The sequence below is a fragment of the Anastrepha obliqua genome, chromosome 3 (genome assembly GCF_027943255.1).
Source record: "Anastrepha obliqua isolate idAnaObli1 chromosome 3, idAnaObli1_1.0, whole genome shotgun sequence".
NCBI classification, from domain to species: Eukaryota; Metazoa; Arthropoda; class Insecta; order Diptera; family Tephritidae; genus Anastrepha; species Anastrepha obliqua.
In genome coordinates this window covers 60,793,777-60,817,474 of record NC_072894.1, presented here as the reverse complement: position 1 = coordinate 60,817,474, position 23,698 = coordinate 60,793,777, and the positions used below count along the sequence as shown (strand labels likewise).

The 23,698-nt window shown below is 37.5% G+C and overlaps 1 protein-coding gene across 1 annotated transcript; it reads right to left on the bottom strand.

Annotated features, from left to right (window-relative positions):
• Positions 1–12,482: 12,482 nt before the first annotated feature.
• Positions 12,483–17,156, bottom strand: LOC129242998 (uncharacterized). The gene has a single exon (XM_054880002.1). It carries the CDS (start codon positions 17,154–17,156, stop codon positions 12,483–12,485), a length of 4,674 nt encoding a protein of 1,557 aa, XP_054735977.1.
• Between the last annotated feature and the right edge of the window lie 6,542 nt (positions 17,157–23,698).

The window sequence follows — 23,698 nt, the reverse complement described above, 5'->3', positions numbered from 1 at the left end:
GTTTGGCCTTTGGAATCAACTCCCTGTTGGGCATAGCAACATCTTGAAGCAGATCTCCCCTTCCTTCTCTGATATTCGCACCGACCTCTCAATCCGCAAACTGTGCTTTGAGGGTTGTGCTAAGGCTATCTTTCCGAGCAGGCAAGATTGGAAAGAGGGGAGAGTTGTTGCGGATATAGATGCCTCTGTTTTCACTGACGGATCCAAAATGAAGTCTGGAGTGGGAGCGGGGGTCTACTCCAAATCAGCCAACATTTCGGTCTCCTATAAACTGCCGGAGACAAGCAGCGTCTTTCAAGCAGAGGTCTTCGCGATCCTGCAGGCATGCAAAATGCTTCGGGATCGCTGTTGGGAGGGAGACATAAATATTTTTTCCGATAGCCAAGCTGCAATCAAGGCACTGTCGTCGCCGTATTGCAGCTCTCTTCTCGTGAACTCCTGTAAGGAGGAACTTAAACGCCTCGAACGTGCAGGAAACATCTCCCTCATCTGGGTTCCTGGGCACAGGAATATAGAGGGAAATGAAATAGCCGATGAGCTTGCCAGGAAGGGGGCGGCAGAACCGAGTCCAGCTGCCCTCTTCTCAGACATCGGTACCCCCTTGGCCGTCGTTAAAGGGAAACTACACAACTTCTTTCTAAGAAAAGCGCAAGACAGATGGAGGTCTGTCTCATCGTGTGCCATTTCAAAAGCACTATGGCCTCAATATGATATAAACAGAACACTTCAATTTCCAAACTCATTGCGGTGATCACTGGCCACTGGGTGATCGGCACTCACGCGGAGAAGCTTGGAATTCCGTACAACCCCCATTGCAGAAGCTGTGGGGATCCTACAGAGAAAGAGACTGTGGGACACTTTCTCTGCAGATGTCCGGCTTTGGCGACTAGGCACTTGAGATTCCTCAGCGTTCCCTTTGGGGATGACTTGATGAAATTCTCCAGCCTAGATCCCTTTTCTCTCCTGCGCTACATCAACAGCACTGGATGGCTGTAGACGGTCTTATCTCCTCCCTTAATCCTTTCACAGGTAGTGGTCCGCTTTATGGTATCAAAACGGCACGTAAGTGCTACTTGTAGCGTACCTGGGGTACTCTTGCCATCTTACCTACCTACCTACCTACAATGCAGCAAACGAACACTCAGCTATTTACGGCGAAAGACCAAAATTCAATTGGTCTGTACTTTATGAATACTACGTTATGGGATGTCACCTCCGCCTCTAATCGATTACACTTTCGCCCATAGATTGGTTCCATCACCTGATTTAAAGGGCTATGGCACCTCTAATTGAACCTTAACGGTAGACTGAAAAGTTTGCAATGCAGTTCGGTCATCTAACCGCCGACTAATAAAACGGGTGTATACTCGTCAATAGTTAACTCGACCGAAATTTAAAAATTTTTTAAATTGCAAAAAGTTCTATATGTAATGAGTAGTTTTGATAAATGATGGGAATTTGATTTTAAATGTAACCGCAGAAGTTGAGAAATGAATATTTTGTAGATAAACTTGAAGAGACAGTTGTAGTTGGAAGTATGTGGAGTCCTATAGGGGACTTATAATTTTTGTAACTGGTCTCGTACGTCAATCATGTTTGTCAATTGTGAACCAGATAGCTGCAGCATACAAACAGACAAGCAGTAGAGCACTAAAAGATCAAAATAAAGATTTCAATAAACCAATCAAAATAATTTTTGTGCCACCTTGTACTCGATGCAACGCTAGTGGAGCCCGTTTATAAGCAGTACTTCGCATTGATTTGTTGTATAATACGTATTTAGATTGGAGTATAGATCGAAAAATTATGGGCATGCCTTTATGAAACTTACAAAGGCAACTGAGCATAGTCTCAGCTACTTATAAAAAATATAATGTTTTATAAAAATAAAAAATTTTATCAAAAAAACAGTATTCATTTCCTCAATTTTTTATCCCTATTTTTACTCTAAAATATTAAAAAGATTTATAAAATTGTTAAAAAGAGAACAGAAAAATTTTCAAGATGGCGTTGCTCAACACCAGCAGCGCCGTCCGAATTGGGAAGGACCTCTTCGAGCCGTTTGATGCCAAACGAGATTTCAGACAGGGTGACTCGATGTCGTGTGATTTCTTTAACACGTTCCCTGTCCGCTGAGCCACATATGGTTCAGTAAACGTGCGCCTGATAAGCACTGATACGTTCCTGAGCCATATGTGCGTCAGGGGGTATATGAACCACATGTGTTTCAAAAACGTGCACAAGTAAAAATGACCCTCTACGCTCATGGACCATATGTGTTTCAGGTAGAAATACCCTACATCCGTTTTTTGTTTTTTAGTTATTATTATTACTAAAGATATCCTATGACTACAAAAAAACAAATTATTCAAAAAACCCTGTTGGACTTGTCGGCTAATTTTGCATTTTTGTATTGGGACAGGAAACGTGTTAACCTGATGTTGGAGAGCACCGTACGAACCGCAGAACTTAATCGCTCAGGCACAATATTTTATAAGAGCGTACAATTGTTGGCGTAAACCGATGATATTGACATCATGGTTTATTTAGGAACCAGTATTAGCGCCGATAACAATGTCAGCCTCGAAATCCAACGTAGAAACACGTGCTACTTTGGACTAAGTAGGCAAGTGAGCAGTAAAGCCCTCTCTCGACCGTCCTAACGTATTGTACAGAAGCGTGGACGATGACAACATCCGATGAAGCGACGCTTGTAGTGTTTGAAAAAAAAATTCTGCGGAAGATTTTTGGACCTTTGCACGTTGGCAACGGCGAATATTGCAGGCGATGGAACGATGAGCTGTATAAGCTTTACGACGACATAGACATAGCGCAGCGAATAAAGATCCTGCGGCTACGTTGGCTGGATCATGTCGTCCGAATGGATACAAACGCTCGGGCTCTGAAAGTATTCGATGCGGTACCAGCTGGTGGTAGCAGAGGAAGACCTCCTTTGCGTTGGAAAGATCAGGGGGAGAAGGACTTGGCTTCACTTGGTGTGTCCAACTGGCGCCGGCTAGCACGAGAAGGAAACGATTGGCGCGCTTTGTTAAACTCGGCCAAAATCGCTTAAGCGGTTATCGCGCCAATTAAGAAGAAGAAGAATGCATTTATGCATTAATATTTCATCCAATTTTTATATACCAACATTCACAGGCTATCAATAGATTCAATTAAACTATAATTTAATAAAAAAAATTTCTCCGATTTTCACACAAAATTGACAAATTTCCAATACTGTGTTTCTTAATTAAAAGACACTCTAATGAATGCTGCTAAATTAAAAGTCAATAAAACTGTCAACTGGCCCAGCAGCCAATGAGTGTTCATCATCGAACTTGCGACCAAGAGTACGTGGCCCTCTCTTATTGAAAAAAAAAATAAAAAACACAAACCAAATAAAAAACGCTAGCCTACTTATAAATTTTATAAGATTAAATGAATGAAGAAGAGTGGAGTGTGAGTTCTTTTCACTGGTTACCCTAACCATCTTTAACACCCTATTGCCATTGTGTGACAATAATCATAGAATACGAGTACAATTGCCATGAGATAAAACACCACTCACTTATTAGGATAAGAAATACACACATTTGTTTGTTTTTTGTTTTTTAGTGGAAATCAATACTGTGAACAAAACGTGGCGAGTGTGTGCTGGAAATAAGCAGAGAAAGAGGGAGAGTGTCTGTTGACGTTGGGCTTAAATAACACGACTATTTGCACAGTAGGGTATCAATGGAATGTCATAACGTCTCAAGGAGGGTTACTTTAAAAAGCGGAAATAAAAAACTACATTATATGTATGGTAGTGGAAAATGATGTAATGAACAGAGCAATTACGTTCAAGAATAAGGGTAATGCTGAGAAAAGTGTGTTTAACACGCGCTTATATTGTAAGACGATCTGAAATTAACACCTATGCAATGTAAAGAGCTTTTATGGGTTTACAGCTTAGAACTCAGATAAATAGATGAACTTAACTGAAAATCGTTTTTGTTTTTTCATTTAAAAAAAATACAACATAACTCAAGTTTGTTTAACACATATGAGAATTTGTGCGGTACCACAGCTGCATAGTAGTAAATATGCATTTTAAATTTCCCACCAGCTTGTCCAAATTTTTTAAATGGCCTTTAAAATTTCAGTTAGAACCCAGGATTTTAAGAAAAATTCCGGACAAAAAACATTTAAGTCTGTGTGTGAGTTCGTCCAAATTTCAGTATCTAATTTAATATTTCACTGGAGATTTCCAGCACTACTTTCATTTAGGAATAACTGCTAAACTGTGTGAGTTCGTTTGGCAACCAAAATTGTTTGAATTTGTTTTAATCAAATATACTCGTACATCATCATCATTTGGCGCTACAGATCTGGGTGAGCTTTGGTCTACTGCCCCGATCCTTCGTTAATTCTTTCTAGTTGTTGACTTTGAGTTTCCCCATGTCGTCTCCTTGTTCGTCAATCCATCTTGATCTTTGTCAGGCTCTTGCTTTCGTTGCAAATGATTTAGCGTCAATTACTTTTCGTTGAGCCCTTGTGAGGTCCATTCTCATTATATGGCCATCTTAGTATTTGATTAAACATTTCCCTTCTTATAAGTTGGCCCAGTTCATGATTCTATCTTATACGCCACTCGCCGTTGTTTTTGAATGCATCGAAGATTAGAAAAATTTTCCCTCGAATACTTGAAATTTGCTTTTGTCTTTTTCACTTATTGTCCAAGACTCCGCTTCGTAGCAAAGAACTGGTCGGACAATAAATTTATACAGCGAAATTTTGCAAGGTCTGTTCAGCAGCTTCGATTTAAAAAGATTAATAAATGAGTAGAATGTTCTCTCGTCCATTGTGAAGCTCATTGCGTTGTCGTGGCTTAGATTGAATCACAAATACGTGATAGTTGTTATTTTTCAATTACAATAGATATTAACTGTCATTTTTCGGCAATGTTGTCATGGAAAATACCCCTAATCCGCTTGAATTATGAGAATTAGGTCTGGTTGCAAATCCGCATTAGTTGTACTTAATTCCTGAGATAATTCAAAATTATGTTGTTAATCCCGATTAACGCCATCGTCTTTCGAGGCTATTAACGTTCGCTCTAGTAAATTTGACTGTTCAATTTAAGTCAAAAATTTGCTCATATTCCCTGCACTATCAACACTTTCCAGCGATTTGGGATTTTCTTTTTTTAAGTAATAATTTAGACGAACTCGCACACAGCCTAAATTTGAGAGCCATAGCCCATAGGAAAGTAGCTATACTTTTATAGAAAATCAATAATTTTTTAGATTCTGGCAATTTAAAATCTTTTAAAAAATTTCTTAAACGCAGATTTATTAGAACTGGGTTCTACTATTGGGCACATATCGATTTTCTCATATGGAGAAGAGAACTGCTGCCGAAGACTGTTAAAAAGAAAACTTATTGGGTACCTTAAAATCGCCATGCGATAAGCGAAAAGAAGAGCAAAATGCAAGATATGAAATGAGAAGAAATAAACCACATAAAGAATAACCAAACACCATATAACGGAAGCAAACATGCTTAAAAGAAAAATAAAAACAAATTTATTTCAAGCAAACGGATATTCCAAAATGATACTGAGCGAAAAAAAAACAATAAAAGAATGATGATTATAATTTTAACAAATAAATTTATTTGGCTTAGCAATTCTTTTTATACAATTACAATTTTACACTTGAAATAATATTTCCACAAATAATACATACATCAAATTCTTAAAATGAGGGTACATTAAATTTCTATATCAAATAATGTACATAAAAAATTTTACACACAATTAAAAATTAATTTATTTAAAAATAAAATTTAAAATTAAAATAAAAGCAGTAGAAATCGGCAATCGCTAAAAGGCACGCAGCTATTTAAAATACTTAAAAAAGTTCACTTCACAAAATTAGAAATTGCCGTTGTACTGTATCGATTATTTTCGTTTTCGCTTAATTATTGATCCATTTTATATTTAATTATGTATGCACTATGTTTATTATAAATAAGTTTTTTATGATCTATATGTGTTTTGATATTTTTCATTATTTGCGGGCCCTCATCATAAAAACACCTTAAATACTATAAAATTAATATACATTGACAAGCGACCGCAAATAATGAACAACAAATTGTTGTTGCACATATCGTTCGTGTTATTTTCATAATGGCTAGAGTCTCTGCTAAGCTTGAAGCTGTTAGCATGACCGGTTGTATAAAATACGTTGACTAGACTTAACTGGGCTCGAATGTGTCAAAAAACTGCATATGCCTAAATTTTTTTAAATTTGAAGGATTTACGACTGGTTAGGGTAGTTTCGCTATTCCTTTTAATAATCATGAATAGTCTATTTTGTGCGATTTGGAAGGTATTCTGAGTAAATGTGATCTACATAAAAAAGTTTGCATTTCGTTAAAATTCAAATAATAAAGGTCATAAATTCTGAGGTTCTGGAATTCTAATCTAGCGTATTGAAGATTTTATTGAACTTCCCTAATTCGGTAATAAAGTTTGGTTTACATAAGGCAACCCTAAAACGAGCCGAGTTTCATTAGAGTTTTCTGTAGGTATAATTTTCCAAGAGTAAACTTCCGATACGGATTTCAAGAGTTAGCTTCAATGAGCTTTTTGAGTGGTCTTTTATGTTTTGGCCCTCATGTTTCTAACCAATAAAGTGCGCTTAACCAAGCGAACCTATTACTAACCGATAAACTATTACTAGTTTTAAATTACTACCTTTCAACTCTTTTTAGCTTTTCCTACTGACAAAAGTAGATTCCCTAGAACTAAGCTTGAAAAATCTTCGAAGCTCGCCAAAAAAATCCATAGTTTTCGAGGCGCGCAAAAATTAATTCTAACACAAAATTTACATTTTCGTTATTTTTGGAGACTGAAAAAGCTTTGAATTTTCAAGGATTTAGAGGGCACATTGATCACGAAAATAGCCACGGAAAGTTTTCTAACACCACGAAAAAATTCAAACTTTTAATGAAAACAAAAAACACAACTAGCACTACCTACAAGAAAATGGGGCAAGAAAAATTGGATAAAAAATTAAAAATATTTGTTTTTACTTAATTTTCTCACTTTTTCGTGGCATTTTGAATATCTTTATTGCCATGTCTATTATCATCGTTTCCAGAACAAAGTTAAAATTTAACTGCTTAAAATAACCGTTTACAGGGTAGCACTTCGTTGTTTACCTTACAAGATAAAATTTGCTAGTTCCGAAACTACAGCATGACTGGCTTTAATTAATTTCACTTCGATTAAATTATTTTGGAAACACAACACCCATTATGTCAGAACTGAAAAACTATCTAAAATCTGCATACATGGAATTCTAAAATTATTTATTATAATTAAGGTGTTGAAGGTCCTGTCAGCTAGCACTCACTTCACTAACTATTTAAATACATTGCGCCGCGTTTTTAACAAACTTTTGATCAACTAAAATTTATTTAATATTAGAGGTTTATTGAGGAAATGAACTCAAAATTTAATTTTTTCGGAAATACTACATTTTTAATCTTTTAAATGATCGCAAAAATTTCGTTATAAGATAAATAAATAAATCACTTTTATGAGTATAATTACTTATACATTTTCAAACAAAATTTTGCAAATTTAGAAATTTTTCCTTCAAACATCAAATATGTTTAAACTATATTAGCACTACTTTTTGTAAAATACATTAAAATGTGAAAGGAGATGTACAATAATTGATGAAATATTAACAGCCAATTTTATTATTTTGTACATAAATCAATTTTTTGGTTTTTTAATTCTATTCTCTCAAAAATCCATAAATTTTCCAAGCACGCAGCTACTCTGCTTATTGCACAAACAAAGTCTTTGATGATGGATAATGCTCATTATTCCGATTTCTATAAAAAACAATTACGGTTTGAAAAGTGTATGTGTAGTCGAAACGGTCTTACGTGGAGTTGAATGAAAAAGCTAGCACAAAAGTAAGGAGGGAATTGTATCGTTTTGCTTTTTAAACCGTATCAGTTGTATGAACAAGAGTGGCAGAAATATTGTTTTCATTGAATAAAAACCAAAAAACTAAGATATTACTCTAGGGCTAAGTACAGTATATGTGAGCACCAATTTCAGAAAATACCAATGAAATTCATAGTTCGTCTTCGATTGCTCTAAATTTACGCTAAGTGGTATAAACTTTAAATTTACCTCAATGGTGTTTGATATTTTTTATTTGGCTTACTTTTAAAATTCTGCGCGTGGACAGATTTAATACTGCAAAAATAACTCTCAACAATATAATAACGCGTCCGTTGAATTTGTTACTCGAGTTCTTTTGCTTCAACTCAGACTAATAATTACAATGATTCTATAAAAAAAGCTAAGGAACAAAGTATGATTAGAAGTGATTAATTTTCCTTATTGTATTTCAATTTAAATTGCTAAATAGATTCAGTCAAACTGCTACGCTAAATCTCAAATTAATTAACATCTCCAGGGTGGTGTATCCTCAATTCGTTTCGGAGTGTCCAAATATCCATAGATATTATTACTTTTCCGTTCGCGTGGGAGAGTCAGCAAGAAACGTCCGATGGTTGGAACTCAATTCGTGCATTCTATAACGCGAAAATCGAAGGTTCGCCATCTAGCGAATCTAAAGCAAAAAAAACACCATAAATGTTATTGGTCAGCCACCGCATGCGGCAACCAGATTTGGCTCAGTATTTTCTTTTTCCCAAAACTAAAATTACAGCCCGTTTTGAAGTTACCGTTTGAATTTTCGCGACGTGCCTGAAATAGACTGCAGCATATTAAGCCAAATATTGTATTTTTCGATTTCAGAAACTATCCCGACTAGTTGTTTTACAAAAAACAGAGAATATCATCAACATTCATTTAAATTTTAATAAAAATCCGAACCATCCGTGTTTTATTTTTTAGAAATAATTTTTTGTTTCCAATATCTACAGTAACCAGTCGTTATCTAAATGCAAACGAGCCCTCATTTTTTATTTTCTTTACAGACTACCTTTAAATGGTTTCACTTTTTGGAATGTGTTTAGAATTCTTTGTTTTTCAGTATAAAATAAATAAAATTTATTATTTCTTGATTAATTATTATTAATAAATCAAATTTATTAAAATAAAAATAAAAATTAATTTTAAATAAATTTCTTACACAAGCACATACAACTCTACACGTTCTTCTTACTAATGATAAAGCTCCTACTTCTCCAAAAAGCCAAAAAAAAATTTTTTTTTTCGTTTACTACGCACTTTTTTACGTAATTTTACTAAAAAATGCACTCAAGCGAATGGCTCCAACGGTGCCTGGGATTCGTTCTTTTTTTGTTATTGTTTTTAGTCATATGAGGTAGTAATGCGGTATTTTTTATTATTCATTTTACGCACTTTTCAACTAATATTTGCTCAAGCCATTTCTCACTTGCTTTTTAAGGTTTTTTGGTTTTGGATTCTTGTTATTATTACTACTACTCGTATTTAAGTTATATTTAGTCCATATTTAAGTTGAAAGTACTAAGTAAATTGTACTTTTGCCCTGAGATAATGTTCTTGTCCTGTTTTGATTTACTTTAAGTAAGCGGTTAAGTGTATCGGTATGTGTGTATGTACAAAATCTCGCCAACATCTATTTGCTATATAGGTACACACATACTTATTTGGTATGTATGTATACGTGTATATATGTACGGTTGTATGCACTAAGGTGTGTATGCGAATGTGTATTAATTGTAGTTCGTTTGGCAAATATGTATTTAATGTAGGTATTAAATTCTATTTTATGTATGTTCGCAACTACATATACGTATATATGTATGTATGTATGTATGTGTATAATGCTTTTAACTTACATATTTTGGATTTCGTTACTCTTTTATGCTTGATTTCATAAATATTTGAAAACTAAATATACATAATATTCTCTAAAGTAAATTCATTTTTGTCCATTATTTCATTTCTTTACATATTCTTGAGCAAAGCATTTCCCCTTCATGGATTTTATGCATGTAAGTTTAAGGTATGTGTATTTGTGCGATCTTAATTTTACAACTAAATATAGTTTTAATGTTTTTTATTTTATTTTCAATTTGCAGCTTTGATCGCCCCTGTGGAAGTATTCTTTTATGCCTCGTCACACAATGCCTCCATCACTAAATGTTTGCATATCTTCTATGTATGTGTGTATGTAAATTTAAATGTAAATTTAGCTACACTGCAACTGTGTCTGTATTGTGCTAACTAAAGTTGCAGTCCTTTGATTTAAATATGCACGTACGTATTGAATTTTCATTTTCACTATATTTTTTTTTTTTTTTTTTGTTAAAAAAAATTTTGATTTTTGTCATAGGAACTTTTGATTTTTTCATCACTGCAGTCAAAAACTCAGTGATAAGATTGCGGCTTGGACTTGAGCAAAATGTTGCCATATTTGTGGTTTTGCATTAATTTAATAAATTGCTAGATTTTTATTTGAAAAGATTTATAAATTTGTATACTTCTTTTTGACTTGAAATAAAGCTCAATTGAAAAGCACACTCAGTCTTCTTTCATTATTTTCAACTAGAGCTCTGACGTATGTTGCATAATCATTCTCAAAATACGGTTTGCATTCAAAACAGCATGGGTTCATCAAAAATCGATATTTCACGAAAAATGTTTCATAATCACTCTCAAACCAGGCTACAATCGACACTAATCAAAATTCGAAATTTTATATGAAACATTCGATATTAACCAGAAAAATCCTTACTTTGCATGACACAATCGACGTTAACCAAATGGCATAAATAATATTATTCTAATATCGATACTTTACATAAAATAATCGGTTTTTATTATTTACACCGATACTTTTACCTAACTGTGTACCGATTTATGTATTGACGAGTTCTGATTTGAGTGATCGCAAAAAAAACTGGGATGGTAAAACTTCTAAACTTTTCATTTATTTTCTAAATTTTATTTAAAGATGTCGATAGATTTTTAGTTCTTTGCGGACAACTTTCATAGGTGGACAAATATATGATTTCTTCAGTCGGGCCTTTGGTAAAACTTGTTAACCCAGAAACCGGCTTATAGCCGGTCAAAAGCGCCGTAACCATGTTTTGCGTATGGGGTATTGTAGGGAAGTACAGCCTGCAGGTTATTGGCTTTAAACTAAGACCTCACCTAATCGATATTGATATTTTTCTCAATAATTAACGCCAATGTTTGATAGCATTAATACGTTATGAACCGATATATAAAGGGTTTTCCAATAACAGGTGTTAACAGGCGCTATTGACAGATGACTAACGATTTTTTATGGCCGGAATTGGATGGTATTTATCTGGACGTTTATTCTCAGCAAGACGGCGCTACGTGCCACACAAGCAACGAAACCATTGATCTTTTATTGGAAAAGTTTCCGGGCCGCGTTATCTCTCGAAGAGGTGACCACAATTGGCCACCGAGATCTTGCGATTTAACACCTTGTGCCTTCTTTCTTTGGGGCCACGTGATAGAGAAGGTCTAAGTCAACAGCCCAGGATCGATTCAAGGCCTCAAAAAGGGAATTCGTGAGGCTATCGAGGACATAGAGCAGCCACTTTGCAATTCGGTTGTGGAAAATTTCATGAAAAGGATATTGCCCTGTAAGCGTGGTCGTGGTGGCCATTTGCCTGATGTTATTTTTCACTATTAACGGCATACCTTCCTCTTTATAATGAAAATTAAAAAATAGTATTTTTATTTGAATATCAAAATAACTCCTCTTATTAGAAAACCTTTTATTTTATTTGCATCAAGCTTCTGCACAAAAAAACTTCGATATTAAGCCCAACATTAGTGCAAATAATGAGTTATTCAAAAATCAATGTTTTTCATAAAATATTCCATATTTGTTGTCAATATTTTGAGTTATCATCCTCAAATCGATATTTTTCGAGCATATTTCGGCACCAAATTCAGTATTTTTTTCACCGTGCGCACGACTAAAGACCAGTAGGGAACTTTTGAGGTGGTTTATATTTGGAATGGATTTAATTAATGCTAACTGTTAGTTAACACAGAATTATAAATTTCTTCAACTATAGTTATTTTTTGTCAAAAACTAGTTATAATCCCTTTAAATATCCTATGCCTTGTCAAAATAAAGTCAATATTTTTAATTGGCGCTAACTTTGATGAAAAAGTCACAAATAAATACCCAGGCGCAGAATTTTTTCTTACGCTTTAAACATTAAGACATCAGCACGACAACCCTCACCTGTATAGATTCGCCATGCTCGAACTGCATGCCGACTATCCAACTTACAAAATGTACAAATGTTGACTTTGCGCTACTACTATTTGTCTATAAATTTATACTTATAAATATATATCTTGTAAAATTTGTTAACGTCAACTCTGCAACGATTTGGCAACACTCTGCTCAAGTCTTATACACGCAAAATTACATACGCCCAAGCCCTCAGCTTTACCAGCTTTAGGCTGGTGTCAAGTTAAAGGACACAGTTACAGGCCCTGAGATGCGTTTTGTAACGGGCAAATAAACTATAGCGGGCACAAACCTGTTACATTGCTCCTCCATGTCCTCGCCAACTTCATTCGCCACTGCATCCATCTGCTGCTGTTGCATTTCCAACACAAAAGCTTGCATTTGTGGTTCCCCGTCTACTGCTCCGGTAGCTGCTCCGGAAACATCTTTTGGCACCGCATACGAAGCTATTTTGCCGCATTTCTCCGCCAACTCATTGAGCGTTTCTTGAGAGAGCACATTTGTAGCTGTGACAATAGGTGACGTTGAGATTGTGCGTGTTTTATCCACTTTGGCATGCGCTGTAGTTTTGGTAGGTGTCATTTCTTTGTTGTTATCCTTTGCTTCAGATTGCTTAGCATTGCGTTGTGCCTGATTTTCTTTGGTCGACTTCGATTTGCTTGTGCCAACAGCTGTAGCGTTGCGTGTTGACAAATTAGTCGGTTCGACCCGACCGCTCTCAGTTGCCGCTTTGTTAGTTTGCATCAGTGGAAGCGTGTGAGACTTGTCCGTTGCTAATGCTACATTGGTACTATCCAACTTCGGTTTGCTCTCATCGTGTCCGATTGCTTCATCTTTGTTACTACTACCGCCCGTTAGTTGGTCCTGTGCAACTGCGCTCAGATCACCAGTACCGCCGCTGAGCAGTGAATGTGAACGCTCGTGTATAAATAGAAAAGCATAGTATGGCGTGGTGAAGGGACACATAGAGCACTGGTACTCTTGCAGTCGTGGAGATTGAAGTGCTTGCTCGGCTACCGCACCGAACATGCCAGGCAACATATTTTTGGGCATGTTACCAAGGAGGTGCTGTGCATTTAGATTTTGCAAAGCTTGAGCAAGATTTGTTGGATTTGATAACAATCCGGCTGTGGGGTTGATATTACTCGCGTTAGTGCCGCTGCCGCTGCTAGAGCTTGAACTTGCAGAGCCATTTGGTATTTTGAGTGTAGGGCTAGTAGACTTACCTAACGGGTCGTACTGCTGTTCCAGTTCGCGTAGTTTCTCAATGCCCGTTGGCCCATGATCGCTTAGCAAATGAGCACGCAGCCATTTTGCGCTGCGGAAGCGACGTGTACATATTGTGCAGACTTCTGTATAATTAGCGTAATCCGATTTTGATTCAACGGAGTTACCACTGCCGAAGGGACTCAAGTTGAGTCCGCGATTTAAGTCATTTTCTGTGGATGCCAACTGTTGTTGTTGCTGTTGTTGCTGCTGCTGCTGCTGCTGTTGAGTTTCGAAGCTCAGCCCATTTTGACGTGGTTGTGGTAGTGGTGCGCCTTCATCGACGATGCCATGCGTGTTGTGTTTGTGCACACGCAGGAAATATTTGCTGCAAAGCTCTTTGTTGCAGATATTGCAAACAACGCCACCGATCTGTGCGCCATTCTCGATTTCGATGCCGTGCATGCGTTGCATGTGGGTCTTCATGAAATATTTATTGCACAGCTCCTTATTGCAGATTTCGCAGTAGCTGCTTGTCGGTGTGATGGTGTAGGGCGGGCGTGAACCTGTGGTTGCAGCATTCGTGTTTATTGGACGTTCGGGAGTGGCAAAACCTTCGCGTAGTGGACTGCCCGGTAGCAGATGGACTTCAGCGATATGTTGTTTGAATTCTTGTATACTGGCAAATTCTCGATCGCACTGATTGCAGCGCATCTCATTCAGTGGTGGCATGACACCGGGAGAGTCCGATGGGGAGAGTTTGAGAGCCTGTTGTTGTTGCTGTTGCGTCTGCAACTGTTGGTGCTGTTGAAAAAGGTGTTGTTGGAAGTTAAGCGGCAAAGTGCTACTTCCATCATACAGACCGGCATGCTCGGTCATTATGTGAGCTTGCAGGGCATATTGATTTTCCATTTCTCTGCCACAGACATGACAGCCCATTGTACGTTTGCCATTTAGGTCATTGAGTTGCTGTATCATGGATTGAAGTTTCTGCAAATTTTGCAAACCAACTGCAGCCTCGGGACTAGCTGGCATATTGGCACCCGAATTGTAGGACTCCGCTAATATTTTCAGTGGCTCCGGCGTGGACGGCACACTATGTGAACCTGTTTGTTGCTGCTCCTGCTGCTGTTGCTGCTGGTCAGCAGACTGACGTCTGAGCAAACATTTATTCTCTTGATTTTCATCATTTGCTCGCAATTCTTCGTCAACTTGCTCAAGCTTAATGCGTTTAGCCATGTGTTGTGGTGTGTCATCCATGCTAGCATTGGCTGTAGAAGTAGCTGCTGTGGCGGCAGCAAACATGCGTTGAGCCATAAGTGTCTTGTCATTAGCCATCATGAGGTTTAATGGCACACCAGACAGGCCCGGCAGACCCATGAAGGGCCATGGTGTCTTCTGCATCAATTGCAGTTGTTCGCTCTTGAGATCATCTGGGGGCACAAATATACCATGACGTTTCCATTTGTGTGTACGCAGGAAATACTTGTTGCAGTATTCCTTGCAACAGATTTCGCAGAAGGCTTCTGGATTAAGTACGCCAAGATGACGTAACTTATCGTGTGCGAAATTTGCATCACGCGCCTGTTGCTGCGATTGCGGTGATAGTTTTCGAGGTTGTGGGGTGAAAGCCACTTCTTCTTGCTCTAGTGTGAAATCCTGCCGAAATCCATCAGGCATTCGGAATTGTTTAGTAGCAGCATCCTGTGATACTTCATGCTTTAATTCATCCTGAGCAGCTGTAGCTGTGTCTAGTTTAAATGAATGTGGCTGTGGCTGAGACTGAGACTGTGACGGCGGTTGCGGTGGAGGTGTTGGGGTCGGCTGTTCGACGGGACTGTTGCGCGGTTGGTCATGCGCTTTGGCGCGATGACGGCGCATTGCGAAGATATTAGTAAACCGCTTTGAACAAACATCGCAATATACAGGGGGTGGTGCGGGTGGGGTGAGTTGTTGCGGTTGTGCACCGTTGCCTGCTTGCCCACTAATCTGCTTGTTGTGTGCCTCTTCCATGGCCAGTTGTTGTTTCTGTTGCAATTGATGTATATTTTGTTGTTGTTGCTGTTGTTGGTGTTGGTGTTGCTGCTGCTGCATTTGCAACTGCAACATTTGTGTCATGGCATTCATATTTCCACCAGTTACATTGGCATTGCTCTCAGCACTCACTGAACCGGCAGGATCATAGATGCCATGCTTATTGGCCTTGTGCGTCTTCAAAAAGTATTTGTTGCAGAATTCCTTATTGCAGAGATCACAATAGGCTTCGGGATTGAAAATGCGCAGCGGTGGGCGATTTAAGCCGTCGACGGTGGGAAAGCTAGGCATACCCAGTAGCGGAAGATAGCCGCTAGCCGAGAGTGCTGCTGCCGCGGCAGCTTCTGGCGGAAATGAGAATCCCATGCCTGGCATGGCATTCAGCCAGAGCTCTTTGCCATTCGCTAGGAGACTTGTTGGTGCGGCGTTCTCATTCTGATTGCTCTGCGTAGCAGTAACGGGCGGTGATGTAGAGCTCTCATCATCGACACGTTCGATTTTAACGTTCACGGCCGATAGCATGTCGTACGGTATGAGCTCTGCCTTTTGTTGCGCCTCATCTGTGTGGACCTCCTCATTTTGATGCTCTTGCAACATATGCAAGCCAAGTTTAAATTCGGTTTCAAAATTTTCGCCACATGTTTTACAAAATGTCTGATAGGGATTTCTCAACTCTTCTGCCAGTTTTTGTAACTCCGAAGCCTTCTCTTCGCTTATTTGATCAGTTGCGACTGATTTTGTATCCAAATCGGTCTCTGTTTTTGTGATAAATTCGTGAGGCGCCAAATTGTTCGAATTCGCCCGTGTCACTCCTGTGTCTGATGATATGTTTCCAAGTTGCTGTTGCTTGTGCTGTAGCAATTCAAACGTTTCCTTCAACTGTTCCATAGATTTTGGTAGACACATTTTCGATAATTTCTCCTCATAATCTACTGGCAGTGTTGTTAGTGGCATGTTATCCGCCACATTTTGTTCCTTATCTGCAATTATGGCTTCCGCAGTCGCGTTGGTTACTGCGCCTTCAGTACTTTTGTTTAGCTGTAGTGTTGCCGCAGCTGCTGCGGCTGCTTGTGCACCCAAGCGGCTGGGATTATTCTGCTTGCGTCGCTTTTTCGCAGCATCGTTGATCGCCTCTAACAATTGTAGCTGCATAGCTGCTGCATTAGCTGCCGCAGCTACGGCTGCCATTGTGGCGCTTTCTGCTGGCAATGTCGTTGACATGTCGGCGTCATCTTCAACTACCCTTTCATCTTCTGTTGTACTACCAATGGCCTCCTCCACTGTAATTGCGTCACTTGTAGTGATTCCACCGTTAGACGCATTTGGTGATGCGCTATTACGGCGCTTTGGCGACTTCTGATCTCTTTGGCTTGCACTGCCTCTACTGGCTAGGACTTCGGTAATTGTGCGTTTGTGCTTAGTTGTCACTGGGTTAGTATTTGTTGTGTTATCGTTACATGTAGTTGTGGTGTTACAGTTTGTGTTGTTATTGGTAGTGTTGTTATTGCTGTTGTTGTTGCTGTTGCTATTACTGTTACTGTTGCTGCGGTTATTTAGCGAAGATGCATTGGAGACATCGGAAAGTGCAGTGTCCTCGCTGCTTAAGTCTGGCGGTGGGGTGGCATAAATAGACGCGGCCATTTTTGTTATTACTGTTTAAGAAAACATAAAAAGAGGAGGAGGAGATATATGGTAATTAGAAATGCTTGAATATTATATCTTAAAGTTATTCAACAAAATAGTAAGTGAAGCTAATACCTATACGAAGAGTTGCATTACAAATACAAAACAAATACGGATTTATAATTAATTTATAAATATTAAAATAATATAAATCCCGCTACATAACATAGCTGAGAGTAATTATATATCGAATTCATAGTGCACAAACGAAAAATTTGATAAAAAGTCATGCAATTCTGAGTATCTCCTTTCCCTTCACGCCTTTCAAGGTGACTTAATAGCTATAGCTGCGTTGTCACTGATGTAAACTCTCGACAGTACCAACACACTTTATCCACAGTAGGAATTAGATATAGAGCTATTGTAAACAGCTGGTATACAGCAGTAAAGACAAAGTCATTCTTGGAAATCGCATCGCGTATAAACTGCCTAGAAGGGAAACTGATCATATATGTCAGGTCGTCTGCATCCAACTGGCCAACAATGTATGGCCCACAGTATATTTATGAGGTAACTAGAAAGGCCTGACCTGTAAGGAATGAACCTGGTTTTGGTTCCTGATGATTCTTGATCAGCCTTCAATAAGAAATATATGAGAAACGCAACTGGATTCCCACTAAGGAATTCTGTCGCCGTTGCCGAAAAGAGGAGGAGATAAGGGGTGTTTAACACATCCTCTGCCGCTGTTCCGCTGTTGCCAAAACATGACTTCGCTATCCAAACTCTTACTTCTTTGGATGTCTGACAAATAAATATAAATAAATAAATAATTGGCTCGTACACTTTTGTTAGGTTTGACCGAGTTCCTCCGTCTGTTTGTGGCGTATGTCTCGATGTTGTTAAACAAACGGAGGATCCCACAGTTTTTACGTCGACTCCGAACGGCAAATGGTTTTTTTACGAGAAGCTTTTTCATAGCCATTGATTACGAGGTGCGACCGCTATTAGAAAAAACATTTTCTTTTTTTGGAGTTTCGCGAACCTACGTTCTCAGAATGGTAGTCACGTACCAACCCATTCGGCTACGGCGGCCGTTTGACAATTAGAATCCGTTTGTTCACCACTTTCAGTATTGGTGAAGGAGCTGGAGCACAAACAACTGGTATCACAATGGGCGTCCAGGCCAAAATAAGCACCTCTACACCCATATTAAGAGTGACAACCACCGTAACCTAACCTAGCCTATCCTATTTTTCTTGCTGGGCATAAATTCTTTACTTTTCATATGCAGCTATTCTCAATCAATATTTATGTGCCACGCCTATTTTCAAACTCGTCTACTAACCTTTTCGTGATATTGGCATCTGAATTAGATATTAACTAGAAATGCTAGTTACTGATTCTTGTGCACAACAATTTGGCTACACTATTTAAGTTTAACTTGAAGAGAAGTTATTATTACCCAAGAATTTGATACATGAGCGTACATACATACATCCGTAGGAGGAGATATATGGGAGCACAAAAACTCAAACTGTTTATCTACACAAACTGAATCTACGTCCAATCGCCCAACCCTCCTGTGTGCAACTCAATTCTGTTACTAGCTTAACACATTACTTAGAATCGGCAAACGCACATGCACGTGCATACGCAAAAATCGTAACTCGCACATGCACACATATTTATTAACACATACACATTCCGAAGTTGCCGTCTATGAGCTTCTATTTTCATTTTTCCCTATATTATTTCATTTTTTTGTTTTCATTTTTCTGCAAATTCTATGAAAAATTTTCCATTATACATAATTCTCTCTGTATCCCCGGCAATATAGTTGAATACACTGCCGTGCGTTACGTGGGCCACTATCACGCATAAAATACACACATATTTACATACATACATACTCGTACGTGCATGCACACAAACTTAGTAAGCTGGCGCAGCTTTGGGTAGCAGCAGCAGTAGCAACAGTAAAAATAAAAACAACAACAAAATTACACAAAGTCATCCGATTTAAGGAATACAAATTTTCCTTATTTTGTATTTTTCTATCTTAACTATTTTCATTCCGTGAGTTACCACGTCTTGTCCTGCTTTACAACGTTATGCCCATTGCTGGCGCGTAAGCCGTTCCAAACTCACAAACCAGCCGCCCTCACATTACCTATTGTACGTACACATAAACATATACTCGTGCATACATAAAAACTCCCCCACTCACCCACAAACTGCCACATCTACTGTACATGTAAAACTTATAAAAATTTTCTTCAACATGACTTGGCAAAATAAATTTCATTCTTAAGAGAAAAGTGAAAAAGTAGTGAAAATGCAGGCAAGGAGTCGCATGAAGACTGGCAAAGCAGGCCGCAAAATGAATGTGATGTGGCAAAAAAGAGAAAAAAAAATTCTCAACAACGCTGAAAACATAAATTAAGTTTCCATGGTTGAAATTGCTTGGCTACCAAGCTACATACAGACAATATGTAGTTGGCTCACTAACTGCCTGGCTGACTGACTGGCTGACTAGCTGCTTGCTTGCCTGCACGCTTGGCTGCGCCGACTTGACTTTCGTTTTTGGTAATCGACGCTTACTATTTTGTGGGAAGGATATGTGTGTATGTATGTATGAACGCATAGCACGAGATATGCGATGCTTTAGTATTGTTGCTGTTGCTACTGCAGATATGCCAAATTTAAGTTGGCCGTGGGCGTTAGGCGGCAATTGTAGCGCTTTGCCTAGTGCGACTACAAACGATGCGGGCCGTCGAAGCCATGTTGAAAGCGATATTTATGTATTATTGTGTATATGGCTATGTGAGTGAATAGGTAACTGATTACGGCTTTACTTATTTCGCATCGCTACATTATCTGCTATCTCACTCTACCGTTGTTTGTCGTTTTTATTTTGTATAAACTTTTTTTTTTCTTACACTACATACCTTATAGAGCTCCACAGATGAGTTAAACGTAAAATGTGTTGAACGAAAAATGCCTTAATGAATATGGCAACAATGTAAACAAAATACTCGTACACTTCTCCAAGTAATTTGTTGGGTGGGTGCCAAAGTGGGTGGTTGAAGGAAATACCTAGCATGGCATGTAAGTGGCTGTTGGGCTGGTTAGAAAATTGACTGACAGACGAACATAATGCAAAAAACTCTATGCTGCATGAGTAGTGAGTTTAGAAGTGAATGCCAAGCGCTGTAACGCCTAAATGTATGCTACTGGTAAAGTAAGATGTAAATGTGAGAACTATGGTTGAAAATATATGTATGTATGTAAATCTAGGTTTTTTCTATGCTATATTTCAGATGCTTAAAAAAAATTATCGCAAATGCAATAATATTTAAAGCACCTTTCTGATCTAGAATTTCGACAAAATCCATTTTTTTTATATTATGATAGTTTATACTTTCAAAAACATACCTGCAAATTTTTATATTGAAATTCGTCGTAGTTTAGACGTTACAGTCCTCTAAAACGGTACCGGTTTGGAGTGCGATGTCCAGGTATAAACGCGTTAACCCTGTTTTTATCGAAACTATTTTTTCCGAGTTGGCGTTGGTGATTTCTCAAAAAGTACTGAACCGATTAATTTGAATTTTTAATATGTTATTGAGTAGACGTGTGGCTCTCGGGGGTAGCAGAATTATAATTTTATAATCAATTTTTCAATTTTTTTTTAAAGCGAGAAAATAGTTTTTTTTTTTTTTGTTATTCCAATAAACAAACAGATAAAATATCTAGAAAATTTTTTTTTATAAATCTGCTACCCAGCATAACGACATTTCTCCTGATGAATAATCGACCGAATTTTTTTTTCAGACATACCTGAGTCAGGGGAAGCAATTTTTTTTATTATTGTCATTGAAAAAAAATTTTTTTTTATAAATAAAAAAATTATCTAATGAATAAAAACGATTTTCATTTGATACCGATTGTTTTTGATCAATTTTCAACGCCTTAAACTTCCAATATGGTAACCAGCATTCTCGCGAGGGCTCAAGACCCATTATGGACATGAGACATCAAATGTTATTTTTTTGCTAATAACGGCAATGGCAAAAGTTTGCCATCTATATTATATTTCTACTATAAAAAAAGGTTCTCATAAAAATCGTCTGTCACCCGAAGTCGACATAAAACTATAGGTCTCTCTATTTACAGGACAAAGTGAAAACGCTCACCTGAAATCGGAGGAGAAGCTTAACAAAAGCACACCCACCAATCATACTTATACTTATCGGTATGTATATACAAGGTGGCGCAAAATTAATCACCCTATCGGAAAATTTATAATTTTGGCAAATGCCGTCTTATGTCAATTATATTTGGCACTTAGTAACTAGACAACTTCCGTATACAAAAGGGCAACCAATGGAAGATATAAAAACCAAAATAAGATGTCCAACAAAAAAACAAAAATTGGATGATTAAATTTGCGCCAGCTTCTACAATATAATGCTCAAAGCTAAGCTGAGCAAGTTGGAAGTAAGATTGGCTGGCAATGGACAATTATTGCTTTGCGAGTGGTAATTCTTATAAGAATGAAAATGAATTATTTTCACATCTATTAGAAATCTGAAAGAATCAATTTACGAAATTAAAAAAAAAAGTATATAAAATATTGTAAGTATTTTCGTTGTTGAACTCTTTGCATTCCTCACGAATTACAACTTTCCGACAATAATGCATCATACTTTGCATTTGGATTATTAGTGCACACTGTTTACAAAAACCCAAGATAATTTGAGTTTAGTTATTGTGCGAACCGCACCCATGAGCGAAATTATTCAAGAGAGGTAAAATATTATTTATTGAATGCTAATATATGGTGATTGATCCATATAATCTTTCTAAAGCAATAATTGCTAAAATGCCGCTGAACCACCAGAACAACGGCCACAATACACAGAATAGAGTTGCGAGATATATTGAGAACCAAAAATAACGCGAAAAACGAAATGAAATTAATCAATAATGTCATTGAAGCCACAATTTTTAATGGCAAATTCAAAATAGAATATATATGCTGCCCAGAATAGCTAAGATACCCTTTGAATTTAAGCGCCTACCGTTTCCCATTCCACTCACATTCATAATGGCCATCAACATAGCGCAATGACCATCACTGCAAGTTTTTAGATTGAATCTAGAAAATCTCTGTTTTTCACACGGCCAACTGTATGTTGCGTGTTCACCAGTTGAGAATCCACCAGATTTGTTTGTTTATGCACCAGATAACCGATCGAAAAATACCGTGTACCCACTCTAATAATGAATAATAAATTGTAATTTTGTAAAAGAATTCATTACTTGTTTTCTAGTTTCTCAATACTTTGCGTTGACAATGAAACACACAGAACAGTGTTGTTGGTCTCACCTTTAATGAGTGCGCCTCGATTTGAAGTCAGTGGGTTCATTTAAGAATTTTTTTCAATCGAATAATATCAAACAGCATTTTTATATTTTTCTTATAATTTTCTTCGCATGATGAGAGGATTTCAATGGTTTTTACCTGTGTAGTGAGACGAATTGTCTGGTGATGCATTGACTAACAAAACTTTTATTTATTATTATTATTATAATTTTTTTTTGTTAGTGATTTTTTATACCAAATCGTTCTTTAAATTGTTCGTCTCATATGGATTGTATTTTTGAACATTTTTCCACACTTTTAAATAACATTTACACGCGTACACTTTTACAAGAAAATTATTATTTTTTTTATGGCATGAATAATGCGTAATGCTTAATTTTTTTTGTTTTTTTTTTTTAATTTTTAGTGTTTTACATTCAAATCATTGAACTCTTCGAATTTTTCCAATAATGCACAGAGAATTTAAGTCGTCGAATACCAACTTGTTTTGAAAACCTTTGATATGTTCGTAATTTGAAACGCGTAAAAATTGTATCGGAAAATGCGCGCATGCGCAACGATGTTCTACCCTTTGGAACGTGCCGTTTCGTACTGTGCATTGCTCTGTGCGCGATGCAGCGGAAAAATGTTCAAAACAACAAAAAACAACAAAAAAGTGCACAATTTAGGTACTTTTTTCATCGAATCCACCGATTTCCCAATTTTCGATCGCCGATCGAACGACCGCATAAATATAATCATGGCATGGCAAACAACTACCCCCCTCGCTAACATTGCACTTTTATTGCGACACGATTTTCACAATAAAACTTCGCTGCCATGCACACTTAAACACACACGCACGCACACATACGCGCATATGAGATAGTTTTTCCATCAAAAAACCACTTTGAAACACCCCAAAATATTGAAAATCACATAATTTCCCTCAAAAAGTGAATTGCTACGCAGGCAGTGCCATTGCAGCCAGGCGACAATGTGACAGTGTAGTAGTGCATAGTAATATATGTAGGCATGCAAGTACGCATGTATGTTGGAGTATGCGTGTACGTGAGGCGGTTGATTGGTCCGCCCTTTTTGCTTCGACAATTTTTACTATTCGATTTTCTATTCTCGCTGGCTTGTTGTTCTTGCTAATTTTTTCTCCCTGGCTGAAGGCGACATTCGATTT

Excerpts from the sequence above, each read along its gene's own strand:
- LOC129242998 (XM_054880002.1), bottom strand. The coding sequence starts at position 17,156 with ATGGCCGCGTCTATTTATGCCACCCCACCGCCAGACTTAAGCAGCGAG.